At 33.4% G+C, this 20,103-nt stretch overlaps 1 protein-coding gene across 5 annotated transcripts in view; it reads right to left on the reverse strand.

Moving 5' to 3' along the window:
- Rtn4 (reticulon 4) overlaps positions 1-20,103 on the reverse strand; it is a 66,846-nt gene that overhangs the window by 21,249 nt on the left and 25,494 nt on the right. Inside the window, exon 1 of one of the 5 annotated variants that reach the window (XM_074049730.1) lies at positions 5,862-6,191. The exons of the other annotated variants lie outside the window; for them this stretch is intronic. Within the exon in view, the coding sequence (XP_073905831.1) occupies positions 5,862-5,895 (34 nt within the window). The 5' untranslated portion in view covers positions 5,896-6,191. Of the gene's footprint in view, positions 1-5,861; positions 6,192-20,103 lie in introns of those variants that run through there. 5 annotated transcript variants of the gene reach the window in all.

The following is a 20,103-nucleotide window of genomic DNA, read 5'->3' on the forward strand; positions in this document are numbered from 1 at the left end:
GCTCAAGGTTTAAGGCCCTGAGTTCAAGAACCAGCACCACAAAAAAAAAAAAAAAAAGAGTTGAAGAGCACTGATAACATCTACAAATTGCACAAGCCTTGAAAATATGCTAAGTGAAAAAAAGCAAGTCACAAAAGCCATGTATTGTTTGATTATTTATATGAAATGTTTACAATATGCAATTCTATAGAAACAAAAAGAATGACTGCTAATGGGCATGGGGTCTTTCTTTGGGAGGGTGAAAATATACTAGAAATAGATAACGAGGGTAGCTTACAATTTTGTGAATATATTAAAATCATCAATTGTATACAATAAGAAAAAAAATTACTTATTTTAACATCTGTGTCTCTGCTAGGTTGTAAATTCCATAAGGAAGCATGCTTGTCTTACCCATTACACCCTCAGAACTAAGCACAAAGCCTGAAACAACTAATCTTTCAACAACTACTTCTGTCTTAAGGCATGCATTAATTCTAGTTAGCACTCAAAAAGTTTCTATGCTTTGAACTTAATATTTTATAATATTAAGATTAGATATTTACATTTATTAAATAACAGGTGTCAGTGGTTCCATATAATTTATAAAACAGCAAACAATGTTCTATAGGTTTGCCTTCCCTTATCAGGCCCTAAAGGACTGATTGATAAATGCCTCTCATTTTTATATTCTAATACTTGCTTCATTATTGTTTGACACACAGTCTAACTAGTTACCACATCATTCTTAGGAATGAAAAATAAAAATGTTTTAACAAAAAATTAGACATCTTTAAACATCTTTAAATAAGAACTTATAGGATCACCAAAATGCTAATTTTGGATTCTTCTGTAATCACTTTACTAGCTCTGTTTATGAATGGAGTTTAGCAGGTTCCTTATTTTTGTGAAAACAAAATTTATATTATGGGTTTGTACTAGGAAAGCTTAACTTTTCATGGTTCTTCAAGTCTTCTTCAATATTGCATAATAAAGTATTAACCATGCCTCAGCTAAATGTTCATGCAGCACCATTTTAAAGATCTGAGATTAACAGTGCCTGTCCTCTTATAACTGTGTAGAGTGCTTATGGATTTCTAAAATAATGCTTATCAATTTTTAATAAGTTCTTATTTCAAAAAGATTTACTACGTGCAGTCCCTGCCCATTTGTTTATAAAATACATGTGAAAAATACTTATTTTGATTGTTTTGTGCAGTGCACAAAGTAGTAGCATCTTTATGAAACTAAAATTTTAATTTAAAATAACTCAGTAAACTACAATCTTTTCTTTAAAATAAAAATTTCTGGCCCAATGCAGAATAAGAAGAGCTGCCTACATTTGGTAATCACAACCCATCATCTCCATAGCTAAAAATAGTGCTGGCCCACACACCTTACATGCAGAAGCCATGCTATTACATTTTGCCTAAAATCAAACTCTGTTGAAGCTTGAATAGTCTGAACTCAGGTTTCAATTTTAAAGTCTTTTGTTTGGGGAAAAAAATGTTGAAATACTAGTCCTAAAAATATGGGAAAGATGAGAAATGGTTGGCAGGAAAATACTTAATTCTAAAGCAGGAGGAAATAGTAAGTTCTCTTTTGCAAAGTCAGGTAAAGAATGAGAAAGGCAGTTCAGTAAGAAATACACAGATAAAAAATAAATATTAGAATGATATTAAAATTTTAGTTACATTTCACAATCATGATCTCTATTTTAACAAATAATTGGGTACTTATTAAGAACTGTAGTGCTTAAGCAAATTCTTCCCAATTGCCAGGAAAAGTGACTAGAATTCAGAGGTGATCATTTAACACAGAGTGAGCTTTTGCCTCACACAGTAAGCACTCATCTGGCAAATAAACAACAGGTGAAGGTACAGAAAAAGGATGTAGGGGGGTGCTTAACTCTTTCCACAAAGACAGTAACAGGACCTTAAGTCCTAGGTCTTCCTTCAATTTGCCATCAGTGTAACCTGAGCAGATCATTTAACCTACTTTCCCCATGTGCAAAATTCAAAAAAAAAATTATACCCACCCAAGAAGTTATTTGAAGCAGAAAGAAAATGTCACATATGGAAATGCTGGCCAAACGTAACACACTAAATAAAGCTAATACTGAAACAGAGAAAGTCAATCAAGGAAATCAAATATTAAATGTAATGCTCAATTAAGCTCTGATTTTTTTTAAAAGGTAAATTCAACTTGCAATTAAAATATTGCCAACTTGGTTTCACTGATGGGCACTATTGCTACAAATACCTGGCAAACCAATAGCTCTCTTGGCCATCTTCTCTTCCTGTAACTAGTTTTTAAAAGACACATGCACAGTTTCAGGCCCTTGTCTCATCATTAAATCTTTCTTGCATTACTTCTGCTATTACAGTGCTTTGATCAACCACCACACACTTAAGGAAAAAACATTTTACATACAGATAAAAAGAGAACCTTTATACTTGCCTTTTCTAATTATTTAGCAATCCTCTTTTCTGAGTACTTTGTACACATTATCTCTAATCACAACTCTACAAAGTATTCACTACCTGCATTTTATATATAATCCTAAGCAAAGTTAAATGTACTATTTAATCTTAGCTATGCATTTCGTTTGTGCTCAAATAACAAAATTTGTGCAATCCTCTGGAGAGCAGTTTTGCAACATGCACCAAAAGCCTAAGTACTGTAATACAGCAATTTGGAAATAATCATGGATAAGAACAAAGATTTCATTCAACTATATTCATTTTAGCATTATTCATACTTGTGAAACCTTAGAAATACCTTATTTAACTATTTCTAAATTTAATAATACCTTATTTAACTATAATACATTAAAATTATGTGAATATTTTAAAACACAAAGATACTTATCTGTTGAATAGCGGAAGGAATGATTATAGAAAATGTACCATATAACTCCCCAACACATATACTCTGGAAAATATGCCCCAGATCAATATCAAGTGATAGATTTGTTCTTCTTCATACCTTCTACACTTTTTACAACACACAATATAGTGGTGTGTACTAATAACCCAAAATCTAGAAGAAATATCTAATGATTACCTAAACACTAGGTTTTAGCTAACTTGAGAATTTCAATCAGTAGGTCTCATAACTGACTAATGCCAAAAGTGCTATTAACTCAAATAGCACTTTTGTCAGTTATAGTAAATTACTTATGTGAATCAGGTTTATATTTCAAAATAAATGTGCACATTTTCTATTTATGTACAATACAATTTAGAATATGCTGAGAGCAATGGTGGAAATAGTATTTCTGTTTTCTTTATTTATGCAAATCTGGGTACTCTTACTAGTTTTTCACCAGGACGCCAAAGTAATTTTTCTCCTGTATCCAATGGGTCTTGGCCAAATTAAAAGTAATCTTGTTAAAGTACCATTCTGATCATGGCACTGAAGGGATTTTTCTTTATTTTTTAAATTAAAATTTCATATTTGTTCTGTATTTTTGAAAGGCATTGCATGGCCTACTTCCAACCTTATAATCTCATCTCACATTATATCCAGTGTCAGGCCACATTGAAGGACTTGGTCCCTAAACATGCCTGTTAACACATTTGCTCATGTTTCCTCTCTGCTGTTTCATTTTGCCCAAGTACTACCTAATACCCAGACTTCCCAGGTAGAGGAGATCCAGCATTCCCTAGAACTCCTATCACTTGGTTTTCAGTTTGTGCCTTCTATTATAGATACATAATACGTGTGTGTATGTATTAACGGTGGCTTTCTCACTGGGTCTCTTAGTTGGCCCTGCATTGCTTCTCAATAAAGTGAGAGGTGGCAAGCTCTGAATTGAGCCAGATTTACTCCTTGATTTGACTATATACATACCTTTTTGGAAAAAATTAGGTGACTAATGCCAAAGTTTCCTTCTCCGGCACTTTTTGCATTCAAAGAAATAATGCATTTCAAGCATTAAAAAAAAAAAAACACCCACAAAAAGCAAGCAAACAAAAACCAACACAATTTCTTAAGAGAGCACTCTGTTTTACTTGAGTAAAGGGTTTTTGGGGGAGAAGAATGCAATAGAAAAAACATTTATAGACCTGAATACATTTTAAAATTTACCTAGGCACTAGATTGGGTTCCTTTTTTCATGATAGCTTTGGCTTTTCAGTGCTGACTTCCAATTTAAATCTTACTCTGTGATCTACAACATTAAAATTAGCTACTGATAAAAGACAATGTTAAAATGTAACTTAACCATTGAATCAGAAAAAAATAAGTAAAGCTGGTCTTACCAGAACAGCCAAGGACAAGTACTAAAATTATTGGGCCATTCTTTATAAAATGAGGCTCTGCAGAGATATTTAAGAGTCAATGCAATTTTATATGTGATGCCTGTAAACAAATGTGTCAGAATATCAGCTATATTAGATTTTAGTTTCTTCTATCTTAAATATCTTTAAATTACTTTAGCAAATAAGGAACTTAACATGTTAATAAATGGTCTAAGATTTAAATCATGAGTAGAGAGCCTTAAAAGTTGTAGAATGGCCCTAATGTGACTTTTCATTTATTTTTAAAGCTTGTACTTACTGTGTTATCAGTAGTATCATTTTTACTCATCAAAAACTAGTGTACCAATTCATCTTTCATTTTAAACACTAATAGTGTTGAATAATAAAAGAAAAATGAAAATAAATAAATAAATAAATAAATAAAATAAACACTAATAGTTACCAGGATAACTAAAAATCCTTCTTCTCATCAAGTTCACATGTGAAAAAGTCATAAAGGTAAAAATCCAAACCTATAGTTGTTTTCTACTCTTTACTTTACGACCTTTCCAATGTTTTAATATGAACTCAATCTTAAACTCACCCCCCACCATTTCTTTATTGTGAACAATTTTTTAAAGAGACACTGTGAAAATTACTGGAATTAGCTTTAGACAGTGCTTTTAGAAACATTATCCCCATTCTGCTAATAATTCTGTTCTAGAAGGAAAATAGCATTTTAAAAGAATTATAAAACTTCAATCTAGCCAGGAAAAACAAAACAAACAAAAACCTTGCATGTGTGGAATGTCTACTTGGACTACTTAAAAAAAATAGTTCTAATCATTTTTAAGACAACTTAACCTAAGTGTTCAGATATATAGCCTACTACCTTCTATTTTTTTTTTTAAAAAGGCATTTAATCCCATCTATGTAATAAAATATTCATTACGGTCAACATTTTACCATTTATAGGCTTAAATTCTTACACAATGATCCACTGAGATTTGAAAGGATCTGGGCTTTCAAGGGGGAGGAAGGGGATCAAGATCACTGATTGGCTATTACAAGGACAAAGGTTAGGGATTTAAATCCAGTCATACATGTAAAACTGTATATTTGAACAATTTAAAAATACACAGAAATATAATAAAAAGGCAGTTGGTAATATTTTAAAGGTTCAAGTTAGATTTCCAAAAAAGAAAAGCTTATGCAAACATAGTTATCTTGCTACCTACACAAACCTTTGGATAGAATTTCAACTACACCAAGTAAGCTTTTTTAAAATAGTCACAGAAAATGTCATCCGGGAATACAGTTACATATATTTATCAACCAAATGACCAAAAAATGGAATCTGTTAGACTTACACTATTTACAATATGCAACATTAGAAAATAAAACCCTAATGACTAGACTGAAAAGACTAAACCAAACACCAGTGAAACAGAACAGCATGACATTTGCTAGCACACAACCAACTGTAAAAACACCCAACAGCTGTTTTAATCCTTTAGCCTAAAAACCATTCACAGGCTTCACTTTCAATCCCAAATACAACTAAATTGCAATGCTTATTTGTAGAAATGTTAGTAGTTACATGTAAAAACAGAATAAAAGATTAAAAAGCAGATATACCCTTGTCCTTCCAGTTTTTCTTCTGACCGTCCATCTCTTGTCACGATCTGCCCTCCAGCTGCAATTATCAATTATGCATACCAACGGAAAGGCTGTAACTGCAAAAATCTACTCCCTGAGACATTAAATATCGTTTCCTCAATCCAAGTCTGCAGTCTCCTCTGCTGCACAACTGCAGCAGGGCTGAAGTCACCTGACGTCTTCTGGGTGTGGAGCAGTCTGACGCAGTGTAATCTGTAACGAGGCTACTAATACTCAGGCATTAATGCCTTCCTTCTATCTGTTTTTTGTTCTAGTCATTTGCTTGTTTCTCATACCAAATAGAGCTGCATTTGCATGGGAAGGGGCAAGGAAACATGAGAGGGTTGCTCTTTCAACAGAGCTAACCACTAAATATACTTGAAATGCAGAGAGTCTATGTAGGGGGTTCCCCCCACCCTTTCCTTTTATTCTGCTCTTTGGACAGATGCTGGAATTATGCTGCTGTTTTTCAGTTTCATTGAAAACTGTAAAATCAAGTTGCCCTCTAAGATAAAAACGAAATTTCTAGTTAGGATAACACTGCGTTTCTTCTTACTTTCCTAAGTTTATTAAAACATTAAACATTTTGCACTGTAATGAGGGTATGAGCAGAGAATCAACATAAATTTGTTTACTGAGTATATATTACTTCAGTGGAAAAATTTTCTATTTCAGCAATCTAACCTTTCTAATCTTTTCCCTCCTTTACAATTACGGAAACCCAAACACATCCAAATATACACTTATTTATCACTTGCTCCAATTCAATCTAACATTTATTGGATACTACTTCAGCCACTATAAATAGATCCTTAACTTAGAGAAATATTCATGAGCTAATTCTATCATTTGCCTTGGGAAAATGACATAAGCAAATCAAAATTTTATTGATTAAAAACTAATCTACTTATAGCATTTCTAAAATTTCTGTTGAACTTTATAAAAGTGGCATTTATTCTGGTGCAGAATATGTCTTTAATAATGTTCCACAACTGATTTACCTGATGCTATCATCTGCCTTAATACATAAGACAATATAGCTACCCTTAAATAGGAATATTTTCTGAAACTTGCTATAAATCTATAAAACTTTATGAAATCCTTATCAGAAGTGAACTAATTTCTTTTCTCTCTTACTCCAATTATATAAAGTTGTTTTTAAAGACAGTCCAGTATTCTCAGTTCAAGAGTTAATATTCAACTTTAAATTTTATTCACTGAATGCTGGCAAAATGTAGTATTTGAGAATTGTGTTACCAAGTCATAACATGGATGAAAATGTGTGGCCTCTTCATACACAACAGTTTAGAATCTCAAACTATTTAGTATGTATTCAATAATTCCAAGAGAATATTTTCTAGTAATGAGTCCCTTAAAACTGAAGGTCAGGGACTTGGTGGTTTCGCTCAGTCATGCACTGCTCACCTAGCATGCTCAGATGCTCAGTACTTGCGTTCTAACCCCAGCACTATCAGGAGAGAAAAAAAAAGATACCTGATGGCCAATGAATACTTAGCACGAGCCTGAAGTACTCAAAAATAGCACTCAAACGCAATTAGAGAGAAGAGATTTCTTGAGATGAAAGTAATTAGAATTTATCCTACTCACATCTTTTGTGGTAACTGATTTAGTTTAGAATTTTTTTAAAAAGTGTTTAAGAGTGGCAAGAATGTGCAATATTACATAAAACTCATGTAAGCATTAAACAGTGCCCCAGACAGATTTAAAAAGTCAAAATAAAAGCCTTTTAGTTCGGTAACATTTTTAACTCCATATGGTGACACCTAATTTTTTAATTTTTATATTATTTGCAATTTGGGCTACTAAGTGTACAAGGAAAGCTACCTTATGAAAATCAGGGATATTTTGCCCTTCCTTAGAAAGTTTTTAAGCTACAGTTGTTTTAAGTTTTGTTAGCTAAGCAAAATGCATAAAATTTGAGAAACCACTGGTATTTTAAAACGAAATTATAAATGCACAGCTTGAGCCCATTGTCACATTAAACCTCATCTTAATGAGTTAAATAAAGAGATGCCATAAATCTGTTAAAATTTATCTTCATTAACTTTTTCTTCAGGTGAAAACTTCAAGGGTAATTTTCAAAAGGCGCACACACAACTCAACTTGCGAGATGGTTCCTGGATGATTTGAGACAGCACTCTTTTTCCTTAAAGCTACAGGCTCCCAAAGGAGAATCACATAAGATTCCTTTATTTCTAATGCAAGTAAATAAAAGTGCTGTCCAAAGTCTAAGTACTGCCATATAATGGGAGAGGGGATAATGGAAGGAGTGTGAAAGTATTCTATTCCTGATTTAAAAAAAAAAAATCAGCCTTACACAGAACTTGTAAAACAAAAGTTCACAATTCATTTTTAGCAGTTTCCCACTCCTATCAATGTTCATATCCTGAGGACTGCAGTTCTCTCAAACATTACAAAAACGTCCCTAAATATTTGCTCTAAAATCATCTACTTTCTATGTCTCCTCACATTTCAAATTAAATATTCATTTTCTTACTGTGCTTACTTTAAGCAGGAATATTATATGATTAATTCCTACTGAAGTACTTTTTAAAATCTTTCTACATCCCTTGCAGAAAATTGTATGTGTACTTGCTATTTACTTTTAGCTTGTATATAATTAGCAGAATTTCAGACAGCAGAGAAAAGTATTTTAGAACAGGCACAGCAGTAAAAGCAAGCAAGACACTGGCCCTGTCCAGCTTTGAGATGCTTTTCCTTTTCCATTACTTTCCTTCTCATATTTTGGAAGCAAAGAAAAGATTCGAATTTTTGTTGTCTTCTTCCCAATGGTTAGAGACACAAGGAAAACAGGATGTGAAAGAAGCAGTCATTTGCATTCAAAGTGCTACTCTCTAAGTTAGAAATGGCTTTTCTGCTGTTCTTGACAAATGCAGTAATTATTTCTACTTCTAGCCACAGAGAACAGCTACAGCTACACAGTAGTTTTAAAACTTATTTCAAAATTCTGAGCTACACAAAGGTACAAAACTGAACCTGTTTCATTACTGAGTAGTATTTAAACAATTTTAAAAACCTACCATATGCTGTAATATAATGCCCTCTATGGACTAAATTATAGCACTTCAATATTACTGAACTGAATCTTCAAGACTTTAATATAGAAAATGAATCACAATACAACTTAAATAGTAGAAACTGACCATTTTTGAGGTTTATAAGCTATTTCACAGTTGCTAAAATGAGTACTAAAATCCATAAAGAAGTTAAAAGTGATACTGTTCCATGAGAAGAAATACTTAGTATATTAGAATCTAAAATATATAGGTATGTACAAGAGTCCAAAGCATTTCTAAATTCAAACAGAAATAGTCATTAGCCTCTGAATAGATCTTTTAAAACTTTTAAGTTTTCATTAATACACAGGTTTGAAAGAATCTTCAGTCACTTCAAAATGTTTATAATAGCATAATTCCAATTCAGCACAAGATATCAAATCCAAAATTATTTATAAATTCATTTTAGAAGTCATTTATAAATATCAGCAGTTATCTACAGCTCACTAAAACATCTCTGCCCAACTGAATTTATTCCATACAGTTGAATGTTGTCCCTTAGAGTATCCCATGGAACTAGTGCTCTATCAACACTAGGTGGCACCAACACCCAGACTATAGCTGACTACCCAACTGACCACAGGCAATCTAGCAAAGACCATTCAATATTCTGACACTTCCACAAGATTGTTGCCTGGCACTAGGGAGCTAGATCAAAATATGTTGAGAATAGGAAAACAACCCCACTAGCAAAAAGGTATGTGAGATAAAATAATCTCAAGCCAGAATCCAAAATCAATCTTAAAAATAGATCAGAATTAAGTGTCAAAATGAAACTATAATAAAAAGATACTTTCCCTTGTGAAAAGTGAAAATGTCCACTAAAATGTAAAATAAAATACTTCAGAAAAATGAGGGAAGAGTATAACATAAGAGTTTGCATACAATAAAAATAAAGACAAAAAACATATAAACAGCAGGAAACTGAACAAGGGGTCATTGATGAAATAAAAGAGGAAATTAAAAAGTTCCTGGAAGCCAATGAAAATGAAAACACAACCTACCAGAACCTATGGGACACAGCAAAAGCAGTCCTGAGAGGAAAGTTTATAGCCATGAGTGCATGTATTATTAAAAACTCTGAAAGATCCCAGATCAATGACCTAATGATACATCTCAAACGCCTAGAAAAACAAGAACAAGCAAATCCCAAAACAAATAGGAGAGAAATAATAAAAATAAGAGCTGAAATCAATGAAATAGAAACCAAAAAACCATACAAAGAATTAATGAAACAAAAAGTTGGTTCTTTGAAAAAATAAACAAGATTGATAGACTCCTAGCAAACCTGACTAAAATGAGGAGAGAAAAAACCCAAATAGTAACATCAGGAATGCAAAATGGGAGATAACAACAAACACCACAGAAGTCCAAGAAATCATTAGAGACTACTTTGAGAACCTATATTCAAATAAATTTGAAAATCTTAAAGAAATGGACAGATTTCTAGATACATATGATCATCCAAAACTGAACCAAGAGGAAATTAATCACCTGAATAGATCTATAACACAAAATGAAATTGAAGCAGCAATCAAGGCTCCCAAAAAAGAAAAGTCCAGGACCTGATGGATTCTCTGCTGAGAATATATCAGACCTTCAAAGAAAAACTAATACCAACCCTCCTTAAACTGTTCCACGAAATAGAAAGGGAAGAAAAACTGCCTAACACATTTTATGAAGCCAGTATTACACTCATCCCAAAACCAGGCAAAGACATCTCCAAAAAAGAGATACAGGCCAATCTCCTTAATGAACACTGATGCAAAAATCATCAATAAAATGATGGCAAATTGAATTCAACAACACATCAAAAAGATCACTCATCACGACCAAGTAGGCTTCATCCCAGGAATGCAGGGGTCGTTCAACATACGAAAATCAGTAAATGTAATACACCACATTAACAGAAGCAAAGACAAAAACCACTTGTTCATCTCAATAGATGCAGAAAAAGCCTTTGATAAGATCCAACACCATTTCATGATAAAAGCTCTAAGAAAACTAGGAATAGAAGGAAAGTTCCTCAACATTATAAAAGCTATATATTACAAACCTATAGCCAGCATTATACTTAACGAAGAAAAACTGAAACCATTCCCTCTAAAATCAGGAACCAGACAAGGATGCCCACCATCTCCACTCCTATTCAACATAGTACTGGAATTTCTAGCCAGAGCAATTAGGCAAGAAGAGGGAATAAAAGGAATACAAATAGGTAAAGAAACTGTCAAAATATCCTTATTTGCAGACGATATGATCATATACCTTAAAGACCCAAAAAACTCTACTCAAAATCTTGTAACACCATCAACAGCTATAGCAAGGTAGCAGGATATAAAATCAACATAGAAAAATCATTAGCATTTCTATACACTAATAATGAACAAACTGAGAAAGAATGTAGGAAAACAATTCCATTTACAATAGCCTCAAAAATAAAATCAAATACCTAGGAGTAAACTTAACAAAGGATGTGAATGACCTCTACAAGGAAAACTATAAACTCCTGAAGAAAGAGACTGAGGAAGACTATAGAAGGTGGAGAGATCTCCCATGCTCATGGATTGGTAGAATCAACATAGTAAAAATGGCTACACTCCTCAAAGCAATCTACATGTTTAATGCAATTCCCATCAAAATCCCAATAACATTCATCAAAGAGACTGAAAAATCTACTATTAAATTTATTCAGAAACACAAGAGAACACGAATAGCCAAGGCAATACTCAACAAAAAGAACAACGCTGGAGGTATCACGATAACCAACTTCAAACTATATTACAAAGCAGTAACAATAAAAACAGCATGGTACTGAGACAAAAACAGACATGAAGACTAATGGAACAGAACAGAGGACCCGGATATGAAGCCACACAACTATAACCAACATATCTTTGACAAAGGCGCTAAAAATATACGATGGAGAAAAGACAGCCTCCTCAACAAAAACTGCTGGGAAAACTAGTTAACAGTCTGTGAAAAACTGAAACTAGATCCATGTTTATCACCCTATACCAGTATTAACTCAAAATGGATCAAGGACCTTAATATTAGACCCCAAACTCTAAAGTTGGTAGAAGAAAGAGTAGGAAATACTTTGGAACTAATAGATACAGGCAAGGACTTTCTCAATGGAACCCCAGCAGCTCATCAACTAAGAGATAGCATAGATAAATGGGACTTCATAAAACTAAAAAGCTTCTGCTCAACAAAAGAAATAGTCTCTAAACTGAAGAGATCACCCATAGAGTGGGAGAAAATATTTGCCAGCTACACATTAGACAAAGGACTGATAACCAGAATATACAGGGAACTTAAAAAACTAAACTCTCCCAAACTTCATGAACCAATAAAGAAATGGGCAAGTGAACTAAACAGAACTTTCTCAAAAGAAGAAATTCAAATGGCCAAAAAACACATGAAAAAATGCTCACCATCTCTAGCCATTAAGGAAATGCAAATCAAAACCACACTAAGATTCCACCTCACCCCTGTTAGAATAGCCATCATTAACAACACCACCAACAACAGGTGTTGGCAAGGTTGTGGGGAAAAAGGAACTCTTATACACTGCTGGTGGGAATGCAAGCTAGTACAACCACTCTGGAAAAAAATTCGGAGGTGTCTTAAAAATCTAAACATAGATTTGCCATATGATCCAGCAATATCACTCTTGGGGATATACCCAAAGGAATGCAACACAGGTTACTCCAAAGGCACCTGCACACCCATATTTATTGCAGCACTAGTCACAACTGCCAAGTTATGGAAGCAGCCAAGATGCCCCATTATTGATGAATGAATCAAGACAATATGGTATTTATACACAATGGAATACTACTCAGCCATGAAGAAGAATGAAATCTTATCGTCAACAGATGGAACTGGAGAACATCATCCTGAGCGAGGTTAGCCAGGCCCAGAAGACCAAAAATCGTATGTTGTCCCTCATATGTGGACTTTAGATCAAGGGCAAACACAACAAGGGGACTGGACTTTGATCACGTGATGAGGCGAGAGCACACAAGGGAGGTATGAGGATAGGCAAGAAACCCAAAAAAACCAACATAGCATTTGATGTCCTCAATGCAAAGGAACTAATGCAGAATCTTTAAAGCAACAGAGGCCAATAGGAGAAGGGGACCAGGAACTAGAGAAAAGGTTAGTTCAAGAAGAATTAATTTAGAATGTAACACATATGTACAGAAAAGCAATGCAAGTAAACTCCCTGTATGGCTATCTTTATCTCAACTAGCAAAAACCCTTGGTCCTTCCTATTATTGCTTATACTCTCTCTTCAACAAAATTAGAGATAAGGGCAAAATAGCTTCCTGCCTGGTAGCGAAGGGGCAGGGGGGAAGAGGGAGGAGGCAGGGGAAAGGGCAGGAAGTGGGATACCCAAACATTGTATGCACATATGAATAAAAGAAATTAAAAAAAAAAGTTTGCATCCTGTCAGGTGTTGACTCACACCTATAATCCTAGCTGCTTCTAGGTGGGAGGCAGAGATCAGGAAGATTGTGGTTCAAGGTGGTGGGGGGATAACGGAGAGAGATCCCATCTCAAAAACACCCAACAGAAAAATAGGATGGCAGAGTGGATCAAGTGATACAGAGCCTGCCTAGTAAGCATAGGCCCTGAGTTCAAACCCCAATACCACCAAAAAAAATAAATAAAAAAAAAGTTTGCATCCTGTGTACATAAAGAACACTTGTAAAATCAGAAAAGAGCACTTAAATTTGAAAATGGGCAAAGGGTATGCACAAGCAATTCACAGAAATCAAAAAACAAATAGTGAATAAATATTCAGAATATGTTTATATTCACTAATAATCAAAACAGCAAGATATCACTCTCATCTACCATACTAGTAAAGGTTTTGTTAAAATATCAAGTAAAAAATGTCTAGAATACTTAAGAAATGAGAATATTAAAGGGTTGGTGGCATGGCTCAAGCAGTAAAGCCCCTGCCTTGCAAGTGCAAAGTTCAAATCCCAATCCTGCCAAAATAAATAAGAAAATTCTTAAAAATGTTCATATCCATCGACCCAGGTATTTATTTCTAATAACTAGGGAAAAGAATAATTTAGATATGCAAAATATACCTAACTATACAAAGATTAATAGCATCATTTATAAATTAAAAAGTTGGGAATTAAAATCCAGGGTCCAAAAACAGCAAACTGTTTAAATCATATCCATACTAAGGAACACTAAGTATTAAAAAATAATGTTGTAGAAGAACAAAGACATGGAAATGTTTGCATGATTAATATATTGCTAAAAGTCTTTAATGCTTATAAGCAATATGCAGAATATAATCCTAATTTAGTAATACTTATTTACATTCATAAAGTAGATACATACACTGAAAACAGACTAGCATATATTCTAAAATATTAACAATGATTATCTGGGCAATATGATTATAATTTTTCATGTCAATGCTTTTCTGTATTTCTCAATTTGTACAATGAACACCTATTTTTCAGGAAGTGTTGCTCTGACTCACTGACGGTCCATGAAAAAACTCTCAGTACTAAAAGTACTGAAACCAAATAGATTGTTAGAACATTTACTTAAGATGAGGAAATGTCCGAGAGATGAGAAACAAGGTCTATAAAATGCTGAAAATTAATTTCTTTTAAACACATTCTATTTAGAGGTATCTTTTATGATACATATATATTCTCAATCTGTACTGAGTCTACAGTAAGCACTAAATAAATCCTAACTAACAATGTTACTTATTAAAAGTAAATATACCCAACTTATTAATAAGGCAGCCTCTACTTTAACCACACTGTCCATTTACTAAGTCTTCTGGTTAAAGATATTTTTACTGTTTGTTTATTGACTAGTGGATTGATTGCAATGTTTGGTATAGAACCTAGGGCCTTACTCATGCTAAGCAAATGCTCCACCACTGAGTTGTACCTCTACCCCCCTCAATTTGTTAAATATTTTAATTTTTCAGAGAAAATTCTTACTTTTTATCAGGTTAAGTGCTCACCACCATAGTCAAAGTCCAACTAATATCTACCTATACAAGTGTTCTAAATATATTTGCTCATATTTAAAAAGCTAAACCTTAGTGTCCACAATTCTTTAATGAGAAAACTCAAAGCCTATTTTCAAATATAAAAATGTTTAAAATCATAAACACATCAAAGAAAAGTCCTTATTCATGAATATACATAAGGATGCATGAATTTGTGAAGCACGATTTTTAAATTTATTTACCTAGATAAATAGGCCCTTTTAAAGTAAGTTCTTATGATGGACCTTTAGGTAAGTTCTTTTATTATACTACTTGATTAATCCTGGATATAACATAGTTTGTGTAAAATGAGTAATGATGTGTGTGGTTGGTTTGCACTTTACTCACCAATATTTCTCAAAGGTCAGCAAGACACACTCTATATTTTGAATATGAACTGGAAATATTCTGTGCATTAATGACAAATCAACCAACAAACATATTAAGTAATCACTATCATTAAGTCAATTATCTCAGTTGTTGAAGTGAAGACATTAGCACCTTCCTTCATCACTGGCCTACTAAAACATAAACAGATAGCAGCTGTCCACTCCAACAGGGTTATTCAGTCTCCATGTAGCAACAACAGAATGTTACCCTACTTCTGGTACCTGTTCATATATATATATGGGAGAACATGTGAGAAAATGTAGATGGCAGTGAACCTTCTCAACTTCTTAAAAATGTCTTATACTGTTTAACTGCCCAACACAACAGGTATATGCTGAAAGCAGCAGCACCTTGATATTGTGCTAAAGACAACACAGTAACTGCTCATTAGAAAATGGGGAAATAACTAAAAAGCAGACAAAAGCTGTATTGGAACTGCAATTCTTCACTTACTGTAAATAAGACCACTCTAGTGGAATCCGTAACAGCTAACATAAACAGCTCAAAGTTTAGAACACAACAGAAGTTGAAAAGTATTGTGCTTATTATGTAATTTACGATGCAATCACCAGAAAACTATTGAACATCTTTAGACTTAAGTTTCACCACCTATAAAAATGGTTCTTTCTTTCAGATTAGGGTGAAGACTAAATGAAGTAAGTATATGAAAGCACTTGGTAGTCATCTATTTTCAGGTTAAAAAAAGAAGAGTTCAGCTTCTTTTCTAAGCCTCTTAAAATTCCCCCCCCACCAAAAAAAAAATCACAAAATGGGAAAAAGAAAAAAGTAAACCAAAAAAAAAGAAACTAAGTATATTTCAACAACTTTATAACCAGACTGAAGGTAAAGACAGAAAAGAGAACTTACCCGAACAATCTGTAAGCAGCTTTTGGCACATATATTCAATCTTGAACACTGTTGTAGGAAGGGGTTTCTCAAACAAATCCTGAACTCTTCTATGACATTTATAAAGCTTGTTTATTTTAACATTATGAGGAATGTATTCTAAAATTATTTTAAACATATTAAAGGAATGCACAAATGAGTAAATGCATTGGTGGAGTTAGGAAGTAGGCTTTCACTATCAATCAGATAAATATGAAATGAAGAAAGAACACTGTGGGAATGGATTAAAATTGGAGATATCTATAAATGCATCATTTCTAAAGTATGTGTTTACTTGCACGTATGTATAAAATAAATTTCTACCTCTATCCACTAGAAGAGCTGCAACTGAAAGATTTCCACCATAGCAGTAAGCACAACCAGCATTGATTCCCGATCTTCAATACCTCAATGTTATGAAAATGATCTCACTCCATACTAAAGGAACCAGGGATTCTTGAGGAAATGGCTAATTCCTGGGCTGAGGCAGAACAGGGGTAAGATAAAACCTACATTTTGTTATGCTAAAAGTAAGAAGTGTTCTCATTCCAACCTCCCAAAATGGCTTCATGTCCTCTAGCAAAATTGAAGGAGCCCTCCAAATCTGGAATAATTTACTACCAAAATAATAAGTACAGCAATCAATTATAAGCAATTGGGGGAAAAACAGAAATTCATGGAGCCACAGTGATAATTAACTCTTGCTCACAGTAGAACAACAGGGGCAACTGAGAAATGTGGAGGGAGTGCTGGAGTTGAAAAATCATCATTTGCAACCATTATAGTAATGGTAGAGACTGGATCAAGCAAGAATCATCAATGGACATTCAATCTAGGGAGATGGACTTTGGTGGGAAGCAAAATATTTGCATGATCTTAAAGGATCACCACTCAGAGTGCTTACTAGTTTTGAAAGGAAGAAATACTCTATACAACAAGGCAATCAGGAACTACCTTGGCCACATGGGAAAAATTAACATCACCAATAAGGGACTGATATAGCAAGAACCTCCAGATGTAATACCTTGAGAGTGACACTAACTACATTGCCTACACAGTAGATGATCTAATCTCTAAGAAGCAATGGACAAATCCAAAGTGAGGAATGTTCTATTAAAAAGGGAGAAAGAGCAGACCTGTGTTCCTCAAAAATAATAATCACCTAAGAGATAAAGACTAGAAGTGTTCCAGATAAGAAGCCAAAAGAAACATAACAACTAAATGTAGTAATACTTAGCTGTAGAATGGATCTTGTGCTGGATCATGTATTAGGTGAACTATCAAAATTGGTGTATGGATAGAATAGAAAAAAATGTAAATTTATGAAGTTAATAGCTGTACTGAGGTGAGAATATCTTTATTTGAAGTATTTATGGGTGAAAGGCCAAAAGCATAACTTTTGCTTTGTGTTCAGAAAACACAAGGATGTGCCCACATTTAGTTACTTGTAGAAAGAGAAATCATGATGATAAAAGCAAACAGGGCAAAATGTTAATAGATGAATTCAGATGAAGAGTTTTATTTTTCCAACTTTTTTAGTTCGAAGTTATTTTAAAATAAAAAGTTAACTTTAAAAAAGCAATTAGCTTTAAAACAAATAAAAAATCCTGAATGGTATCATGGTATTTTACTCTGCTTATTAATTCTAGTCAGAGATAATTTAGTAACTAACATACAATAAACCCTTCTTTGCCATAGATTGATTTTTCAGTTTTGTTCCAAAGAAACCTAAATGTTTGTGATTAATCACACATAGCCAGTCTAGAAATGTATCAATGTGCCTAGGTGCAAATAGCATAGACACTGACCATAATATCCACCAAAATAGAATCTGTAAAACTTTTGTCATATATTTATAGCTTTGTAAACTTACATTGACACTTTTTTCCTAGTCCAACATCCACATTTCAACTATATATACACAGGTCTACATGTTTTTTCATGCACTTGCTATCTGTAACCTCCATAAAAATTACCTCTTCTGTGAAGCCATTTTAAATACACCAGCAGGGAGCTAGCCTCTTTTCCTTTACCATGTGCTAGTGGTCTTCCACTTGCAACCCGTTACACTCTCATCTCCCTAAACTATCATTCCTATGCTAAACTGAGACTTCCATGCATCATCTGACAAAACATTTCAATTACCATGTGATAGAACTATCATTAATGCCTTGGCCTATAATAAAATAAATTTATGCAAATATTAGTGTTTTTTTAAAACTTGGTATTTTTAAAGTACATGGAAATCTGAAAAATTAAACTTTCAATGATAATATTTTGAACAAAAATGAGAAAATAGTACAAAAATCTTTACAACCAAGATTTTTTTAATTAAGTAGAGAACCTTTATGAAATGCTGGGTATAGATAATTAAAAACTGCCTCTAGCCAGGCGCTGTGGTACTTATCTATAATCCCAGCATTCGGGAGACTGAGGAAGGAGGATTAAAAGTTCCAAGTAGTGTGTGCTACACAGGAGGTTTCAGGTCAAACTGGGCTACAGTATGACCCTGCCTAAAAAAAACAAAACAAAAAAACTTGCCTATAAATAATGAGGTAGATGAGTTACAGTGAAAGAGAGAAGAGACTGGATATCCACTGATAACAAAAGACTGTGAAAAAATCAGCATTTACATTTCAATATTAAAAACAGTTTCTCATAAACTCCTTTATCAAGGGAGAGAGGAAGAGTAATACTCATTTTTTAACAAGTTTTACCTCATAAAATTAATGAAGCAACAAAGTATGCAACATAGTAAGACCTTATTCATTTCCCGTTCAAATCAGTCTTTTTTCCCCTAAAATTAAATTCTGCTTATAAAAAGTCATTTCAAGAAAACAAGAACAAACTTAATAGTGACGTGAAGAAATTAGTATTTTATTATCTAATACTTTTCAATGCTCTTAAGGTTTAAATGTATACATAGTAGTAAGACTCAGAAAAAATTTTTAAAACTTCCGAAATATATCATTATTAGGCGTGGTATAAGATTTTTAAGCCATCTGAGAACACAGCCTCAAGTCTACTGCTATACATCTGACTTCAGTATACTTAACCCACACTTTCCTAAAGATACAGGCTTGTACCCATTAGAACATATATCACGATGCTTAGCTATGTACTTACCAGTCTGTCCCCACAAGTTAAAAGTTACATGAGGACAAGATTTTTATTTTTGTCTGACCCACCCTCAAAAAAAATCTAGTATGATTGATAAAAGCATGCTGAAGCAACTATGCCACCTACCTGCTTTTAACAGATGCCTGTTAAAAAGCTGCAGAAAACTCATCTAATCCCATTTTTTTAAATAGAAAAATAAACATGACATCTAGAGAAATTAAAGTGACTGTCAATGGGACAGTGAAGACCAGAACTTATGTCATTCATTTTGCTTTTTATTATACCAACACTGGGTTTCCTTTCCAGGACTTTTGCAGAATATACACGTTTAATGCATCCAAATAATTTTCCATTCCCTAGTGAGCTGTCATGACAGTTAACATCAAAACAAAAGACTGAAAAAATAACATGCTTAATAAGATAGAAATGCTAAATACCCTGTTTTGATCTTTACACACTATATATTTATCAAGTTATTACTGTGCCTTATGAATATGTACAACTCTGTGTTGAATGAAAATAGGCTTTTAGTCATCTTTTTGAATTGGGGGGTTAAAATAAAGGTTGAGTTAGCCAGGCATTAGTGGCTAACGGCTATAATCCTAGAGATCAGGAGGATATCAGGTTTGAAGCCAGCCCCTGGGAAATAGTCCTCGAGATCCTATCTTGAAAACACCCATCACAG

The sequence above is a fragment of the Castor canadensis genome, chromosome 12, assembly GCF_047511655.1.
Source record: "Castor canadensis chromosome 12, mCasCan1.hap1v2, whole genome shotgun sequence".
In the NCBI taxonomy this organism is placed as follows: Eukaryota; Metazoa; Chordata; class Mammalia; order Rodentia; family Castoridae; genus Castor; species Castor canadensis.